At 33.5% G+C, this 8,928-nt stretch overlaps 1 protein-coding gene across 1 annotated transcript in view; it reads left to right on the top strand.

The window, feature by feature from the left end:
- Nucleotides 1-2,523: 2,523 nt before the first annotated feature.
- The window catches only part of Hasp (Hig-anchoring scaffold protein), a 93,482-nt gene continuing 87,077 nt past the window's right edge, over nt 2,524-8,928 (top strand). Inside the window, exon 1 of the mRNA XM_085961247.1 lies at nt 2,524-2,794. Coding sequence (XP_085817373.1) covers nt 2,743-2,794 — 52 coding nt within the window. The 5' untranslated portion in view covers nt 2,524-2,742. The remainder of the gene's footprint in view (nt 2,795-8,928) is intronic.

Here is an 8,928-nt window from a genome sequence, read left to right as displayed (position 1 = left end):
TATTTCGACATGAATTTTATCTCAGAACTATACGGCCCAAAGAGGTTGGACAGTCTTTAATATACGACCATATATTTCCGATACAACATTTCACGGTGAAGTGTGATATGGCAAACTGCATACGTACAAATTTCCGGATATGCTATTAGGTACATACTTTTGACTCCAAACACATTAAAAACAATATGTGTATTTACCGGACCCAGGATTCGAGCCTGGGGCCCATTACTTCATAAGCCGCTCAGCCATCGTGAAGTGAAGTGAAGTAAGAATGACAAAGTTTTGGTATCCGCTATTTTTTGTCGGATTTCCACAGCCTATCTCCACTCTTCGCTGCTATTACATACAATACTAAAGTTCAAGAGTAAAAGAATATTAAATATAAAACTTCATTCCGTCTTGACGGACTTCAGTATATCATGGGCGATTTAATGACTTAAGTACCGTCCTGTCAAGATAATTGCATAGCTAACTTAATTAATGGATCAGTAGTCCTTTTTTCTGTTTTATTTTCATATATTTAGACTCAGTCTATATACCTACGCATGTCGCCTTCAATATATTTATATATGTTTATAATATGTTTACCTACTTTAATATGCACCCAATAACAAATCTTTTCAACTACAAATAATTAAAAATTCAGCAATAAATACATAACATTTTTAGGCAAATAAGTACGTGGATGGAAAAAATATTCACTTGGATTTGCGATTTTCGACACAGATTGATTTTCAATAAGTCAATAATCAATTGATTGAACAATCTGAACTCCATTATAATGATAAAAAGAAACATTTTCACGTAACCTCTCTTAAATTTCTGATGAAGAATTTCATGGCCCTAAACATGCTGTGGACATCCTCGATTGGAAACAGTGAAACTAGGATTTTATAACAGAGCCATATGTAAAGCTATTTTTAAAATATTTATTTAGGCCAATCATAGAAGAATAAGTATGATATGAAAGTGATGGAATAACAGGCGGATACAAAAAGCCTAATTAAATTAAATATTAATTACAGTCATGAAAAATACATTGGAGATAGCTATTAAAAATGATTGAAAGAAAGAAACACATAGTTAATAGATACTTATAAGAGAATGAAAAATAAAATATAAATACTGAAACATATAAAAAAGTAGAGTATACATTTTATAACAGATTACTGATATATTACATCATTTTCATCCTAGAGCCGGAGTGCAAAGTTATTAAGCATATGCTCTATATACTATGAAGAGAAGAAAAGACGAAATACAAAAAAAATGCAATCATCCAGTTAAAATGAGTGTTAAGGCTATACCTCAGTTGAGGCATGGTCTAAAAAGATCGTGGCTAGGCGATGCGTGGATTGCGGGTCGCGGGTGCAAATGACGCATGCCGACCGAAATATAATTTGCCATATTATAAAACCAACATGCGTCCATTTAATGTTCTGTTTATTGTTCTATTAGTAACAATAATAATATATTCATTGACATATTTTCTTTTTCAAGTAAATGGGTAACGTTTTTAGTCATCTTTACATGATTTAAGAATTAATACCCCCTTCGCCATCACGAAACAAATTGACGTGTTCCCAGCTCGATGTTCTCTTTCCGAATGCCAGCAAGTTCAAAATATCGTCACGCATATAGTTGAAAATTATTTGCCGTTTCACTGATGTATCGTCTTAAAATTTGGAGCAACTTAATTTAAAAGAGGCAAGAGAACAAAACAGTTCCACTCGATCGCTGTGATGATTATTTCTAGTTCTTCAAAATCGAGCTAGCGGACAACATTAATCTAGATTGGTTTTATATATTTGAATGTATAAATAGAAGTGAAAAGATGTGAGGATGAATATTGACTCTGGGTATGCTATACTTTATGCTTGATAGTAATAATTGTGGGCATATAGTGGGCTGTTGATTTTACTAAAACGATTTTTCAAAAATCGTCTACAAAAAATGATTGAATTTCAGCTGTGTATAAAAATCTAAATGTAATAATTTGAAAACACCGCCATATTTTGCGTCAAACAGAATTTCCCCAGTTTTCATAAATTTTCTTTCCAAGTCGTAAGGTTGGTAGTGCATAAATTAATTTGCTGTAGTTGGTACAGGAGCAATGTTACTATTATATAAAACACATTTCCATAATATATTGTGTCTTTTTTATGTAAAGCAACCACCTTAATTCAAAAGATTTTATTACTCTTTATCGTTATTAATATTTGTCGAAATAGTAAAATGGATGTTCTAGGTTTGCGGATTCCGTTGTAATTGAATAAATTGATGATTTCTATCAATTATTAATTGAAAGACGGAAAGTTAGATGCAACATTAGATAGCTTGATGATCTTTATTTATTTTTATAATTCTTTATTGAAACGACCTCAATGATAGTAGACAGATCATTAAAATATTATGTTATTTTCATAATTAAATTGGGAATCCTTTCGCTGCCATCTGGCAGCCCAGATGCTGCGCTCGTCTCTAGATAGGTATGAAAATATGAATACATACATACTTGTGTTTATACATCTTCAGCTAGGGTGAGATTAGCACGCGCCTACATCATTGTATTTTCGCCAAACGTCAAAGAAAAGCCAAAACATGGCGAGAATTCGCGCGATCGTGTGAAATAAATATTCCGAGTTAGCCATTTTCAAAATCCGCTCGATGAATAACCGACTGTGAACCGTTTTGTGTCAAATTTCCCTTCTCGATTCAGATTTTCCGCTATCAACCCTTAAGATGAGATATTTTCTGGCAATTTTGCTGACGGTCTTCGTTTTGCAGCACAGGGGTGAGTTCAGCAGTTATTTTGTTGCAATTTTTCATTCAAAAACATCGATTCGCAGCGCGTAAGTTCATTGACACAAGGACTATTTTCTATGGGAAAACAATGAAAATTTTCAACTGTCATTCATCATTCAATTAAAATTTTATTACAAAAACACCAATTTGCCAAAAATAATACTCAAATGTCATCTTTAAGTTTTTATTAGCCATAAATATTGAAAACTAATAAATGGGAATTCCAAATTTAAAAATCGACTACCTACACAGAAAGAAAATGTACCTATAATGACGAAAGAAATATCAATATTTCCCACCCATTTTTAAAAATAGAACCTTTAATTTACTAATTTTAGTTTAATGACTTTTTAATGATAATTGCCTTCATTTAAACATACATAAATAATGTATACTTATATATTATAATATACTATAACGGCAATAATTAAAAACTTTAGGTACTTATAATAAATTTCTTTGTGCAAGGGTTTCATAGAGGGTTCTAGAGTGACCAATATTATTGCAAATATTTATTTATAGTAACACGTATAGTAAATTATAATCATATGTGTTTTATTTATTATTGTAGTCCTCTCTGATAATCCGTATCGTCTATAACCAGTCACTTTCCATTGTATGGCATATTCTCATTCTGTTATCAGTTGAGAAAGCGCGTAAATATAATATACCTAATTCGTCCCCCTTGTATTAAATAAATATTTTCCATTGTTGTAGGAAACAGTTCGTAAATGTATGTATAGATAATTTTATATTTCCTGAAACATTACATACCCACATTGTGTACCGTCTCATTTAACTGCAGATGTTTGCTATTAATTAATTTTATTGTTCATGTTTTAATTATGTTAGTATTAATATGTACCATGTCTTATTATAATTATGCTAACAAGAATAACATGTTATGTTACAGTGTTAAAAAAAATAAGACTATTCACCACTGATGTTTTCAAAATGCTCATTTTTTCTTCTTATTTTTTTATGCGTCAGAAATGCTACTGTTTCCGGTATCATTAAACAATAATGTCATAACACTGAGCATATGTTTTTATGTTTCTCAGCAATGAATATAAATAGCGTACTACGGCATGTTGTTCAAGATTAAATCAGCAGGGGGTATACATAAATAATAATGAAAACGTAAGTAGGCAAGGCGAATTGTGATTAATTATAATTATCGTACTTAACAGGCGCGTACCAAATTGTAAAAGGGTTGAAGTTTAAGTGTGCAGTAGCGCCGCCGCAGGCGATTTAAATGAATTTGTTCGACTTATTTTTTTTAAATAATCCTTACATAAAATGTAACTAATTTTCAGAATATTTAATTAACTATTTAGAACTATTTTTTATGTGTGGTCTTCGTCGTGAGTGGTGGAAATGTCGTTCTGTCATTTTGGAAATCTGGCTCGTAAGAGGAAGGTCTCAATTGGCGTGTCCAGAAACTTGTACGTATGCAGTAGGTACTGACATAAAATTCATGTCTCAATAAAACGCGGTTCTTGTCGGTTTACACTTTGCAGGAAGCCAGTAGCAAACAAATTTTGAAAATAGCCGATATACTGGATAATTTGTTAAGTTAGGTCAGGTTAGGTTAGGTTTTCATTCTTGAATTCATGAATTTTGCCAAAATCAGCTATGAAAATCGAATTAATGTTCATATTGAATCTAATATACTTAGAGACCGAATAGTATGCGCCCATAATATCTCTGATAGAAAGCTCACGCCGAACTGTACCACGGTGAAATGTTTTACGTACAATTTACATCATGTAATCCTCAATTGGACCGCGTTATGGATTTATAGATCAATCAACGTTTTCTTAAAACTGAGAGAATTTGCCATAATTCCTTGCCGTGTTGTATTTTCTTAAATACTAGCTTAAAATTATCAGGTGGCAGTGCCATCTGTCAATATTCTTGGATGTGGCGATATGATAGAAATGCACTCTTCATATCTGTCGAATTATTATGACAGTATCTTACTATTCGTTTTTTTCACAACTCGATTAAAATAAAGAATTATTTCATTTATTTCCCCTTTTAATACGACTCCCTCTTATCTCGCTCTCTCCTGGAGACGGACAGATAGTTAAATCAAGACAAATGTAAGGGCGTTACGCCGTTTTTCCACGGTCTTCCGAATCCGTCAACGATTATTTTTACATTCTGTCTTCGATTCGCCACCCTTCATAATATGTCGCCCTTAGGCTGTGCACTACTTGCTTAGTTCTGTGGGACGTCACTGGCTAAACACATACCTACCTGCATAAATGAATACTCGTAAGAATAATAAATACGCATACCCAGCATTATATAAATAGGTAGTTATTCTTACCTCTATTTCTAATATTATTATATCACTCATAGAAATCTTTTCGTGTTTTACAATGGTAACATATTGGTACAGGTCGCTCGTATTCTTAATCTCTATGATATTTCTTATTGCATGCAGTTTCAGACTAATATCACAATAACACGAACACTTCACAGAAAATAAAAAAATACTTCGCTAGTGTTTATACCTAGTAAAGCTACGCGAATAGAACAAAAGAAAATCTTGATATGAAAAAGTGGTAATATTTAGCCCAAAAATAAATATAAAATGATTTACATTTATTTTTTATTTTTATTAGAGAATAGGTAACCTACTAAACACAACATGTTGACATAAAAAGCAATCCTTTCAGTTAAAATCTAATATAGCATTTTCGCTCCAAGGCGTACCAATTCTTCAGTTTTAGGTTTTAGGGCGATTGGATCGATTTCGCCCAATCGGGCGGCGTGATCTAAAATTCAGTGTTTCTCAACTGGTGGTCCATAGAAATTTTATGGTGGTACACGATTGTACGCGCCTACGCTAAAAATTCCAATAAAATCTTCAAAACCCATGTACTTACAAGTGTTTGTGTTTTTAAAATAGATTAATGGATTTACAAGACGAAATCAACCGCGATCCTGACGTTTCACTTTCACTTCTTTTGCCGCTGAATTGATAATATTTTTTATATCTGCTGCGTTAGCGATTTCAGTGGTCCGCAGGTATAAAAAAGTTGAGAAACACTATCCGATAGACGTTGAAAATGAGGTTGATGACCACTCGTCTGAGAAGCGTCTGCTAGTGGGCGGTAACCACAAATTCAGTATGACCAATCTAGCCCTTAAAAAACATCCACCGGTTAACTAGCCTAAGATTATCATCACACCCAAGGGAAAGCCACAGAAGACGGATATGGATTACGATGATAGCATTATCCAATAGGCCAACAACCACCGAAGAGAAGATGCATACCAGCCAAAAATCCAGGCCTGGGGGCTCGACTCAAGATGCGGGGGCCATGGCCTTAAGCAATTATTTTCTCTATTAGTCTCTGGATGACCAATTATACTGTGCCATCTCTTAGTTATTCGAGGCATTCTACAAACCTAGTTAAAAAGATTCATATAAGTATAATAATTAATAATAGTATTAAAGTTTTCTTTGTAAATGTTTGCAGACCACTGATTTAGAGGATCAAAAATTAACCAAAGTCCCAACGTGCACGAAGCTTTTTGCAAAAGTTGAAATTAATATCCTAAATTTATATTTTTGAAATGGATTATATTCTAGACGATTTTATAGAATCTAGACGATGTTAGGCATTGTAAGAAAGATAACAAAAGACAATGAAACGATAAGAAAAACATTAAGGCCATGCATTAGTTGAGGCACGGTCTAAAAAGATAGTTGCTAGGCGATGCGCGGATTGCGGGTGGCGGGTGAAAATGACGCCTGTCAAACGAAATATTATTTGTCATATAAATCCAACATACGTCCATTTTATGTTCTGTTTATTGTTCTATTAGTAACAATAATAATATATTCATTGACATGTTTTCTTTTTAAAGTAAATGGGTAACGTTTTTAGTCATCTTTACACGATTTTAGAATTAATTGACCCGTCGCCATCACGCAGCAAAGTGACGTGTTCCTGGGTCAACATTCTCTCACTGAATGGCAGCGAGTCCAAAATTTCGTCGCGCGTACAGTTGAAAATTATTTGGCGTTTCACTGATGCGTCACCTTAATTTGAAAATTTAGTCATATGTTTGATTATACATCATTTAAAATGCGGGTTAGTGTAGACTTGTCGAGTTTTAGAATTCTTGGGAAAATTCGACTCACATATTTAAGAAAATTTAAAATTTGGGCCTATTGCAATGTCTGTCAGCATGTGTATCGGTTTGTCAACCGGTTATTGCGTATCAAAGTAAATTGTGTTTTTCTAGGAGTGAGAGGCATATAAATGTTTTATAAGTCCTGGTTATAAAGCTAAGCACATTGCTACAGTGTACGCCAAATGTGAATGTACGGTGTAATTTTACTTATTTGAGTAGGTATGTAATGATTTTATCGATAAATAACCTTAAAAATATAATACCTAACTAGTACCTACATAAAAACGATCTATGATATACTGAAAAAGTACCTACGGCCTGGCCTAAATGGCCCTAATGACGTATCCAGCCCAAAAATCCCACAAAGCAGTAACTTTCACAGCATGTAACGGTCTCTCTTGATTCTTGAATCACTTGTGGGTTTTCCGCGTCCCAAATACGATAGCTGCTCTTCCAAGACCAAATCGGAAAATCTTCGTGGTCCATTTGCTTTGGTTCTTACGTGAACTGTATCTTATATGGGTGTAGGTGAAGGTCTTTATACAAAAATCGCCATGAAGAACCGTATAAGAGGCCAAGTTGTTGCGATTTTATTGGAATCGAAATGTCTGGCTCATCGACCACATACAGCAGGGGTCTAGGACGATTCGACGCCGGGACAACTGGGCGCCACGCAATCGAAAGAAATTCGAAAATAAATAAACGTTCATGAATTATAGGTACTTTTAAAATATATTTTTAATATTATTATTTATATTTAAATTATTAGGTACTTATATTATTATTTAATGCTTGGTGAGAATTTAAATATGCACACATAAATAATGATTTTATTGTGCATATATTTAAATTCCAACGAGAAGAAAGTTCTTTTATTTTTATATGAAGCCTCAGGCATAATAATTCTCTATCCGCAATAAAAAACATATTAAGAGCAAAATGAATTAAAACTACTAAGTAGTAAATAGAAACTAAATAAAATTCTTCGTCTACTTTCTGAATTCAATCGTAACGAACGTATATTTATTTCATTCGACAGTGCGGCGCCCAATTGTCCCAAAACACTATCATTCTCTAAAAAATTTGATGATGGGCGATGATTTCTATCGAATTCTGACCATAATTTTCGCAACATGACCGTCAAAGATTTTCCATGTTTGTATGTAGTATGATGCGATGTGCGGTGACGCCAGGATTCGTCGTGTTAAAAAATGTTTAATGTTAGACTTTCAACCGACGATATGTCAAAAATTACGCGCGAAATATTTGACAGGTAACAAATAACAGAAGTGCGAAATTTGTACCACGAGTTGAATAACTCTGTACTACCGAGCTATTTCACAAACAGTTTCGGTTTATCTTTTTCGCTTGTATTTTTAATTTTATTTTTAGGTCGATTTACCCGGAGCAAAGCTGAGGATATAGTCCCCGAGGCCTAAAAATTAACAAGCCTCTAAAAATGCTTATTATTTATTTCTTCCTCCAAAAGAAACTTTTACATCGAACCTTTTTTTGAAAATTCATGTGGATACGTACCTACCAAAGTTTTCGTTTTGAATATTTTAATACAAAATTTATACACCAAGGTTACTCGCTAAAATTGCCTATTTACTAAAGGTGCCAAATTTCGGTAAACCAGAGAAAGGGTGACAAGTGCTGTGAGTGTGAACGTTTGATGTCTGGCGCCCACACGGATAAATGGTATGGTCCATTTGAAAGAAATATCCATAATAATTTATTGATTTTAGGGGGGTGACCAATAGAGGAAAGGGGAGTTACCCGGGCCCGGACCCCCCTGTTTGAAATACACTAGATTTAAGCCCATAATATGCCAGATGCGAATTTTGCAAGCTAGATGCCTACTTAAGGCGATTTCAACTGTGTTAATTAATAAATATGTATCTGAAAACATTAAAAAGAAAAAAAAAATATTTTAAGTCAAAGATAAATTTACGAATTGTAAAAATA

This window comes from Rhyacophila brunnea, unplaced genomic scaffold (genome assembly GCF_057557595.1).
Source record: "Rhyacophila brunnea isolate RB1 unplaced genomic scaffold, BYU_Rbru_1.0 scaffold_12, whole genome shotgun sequence".
In the NCBI taxonomy this organism is placed as follows: domain Eukaryota; kingdom Metazoa; phylum Arthropoda; class Insecta; order Trichoptera; family Rhyacophilidae; genus Rhyacophila; species Rhyacophila brunnea.
Note: the sequence above shows the minus strand (reverse complement) of the source record. Positions and strands in the feature narration are given on the sequence as shown.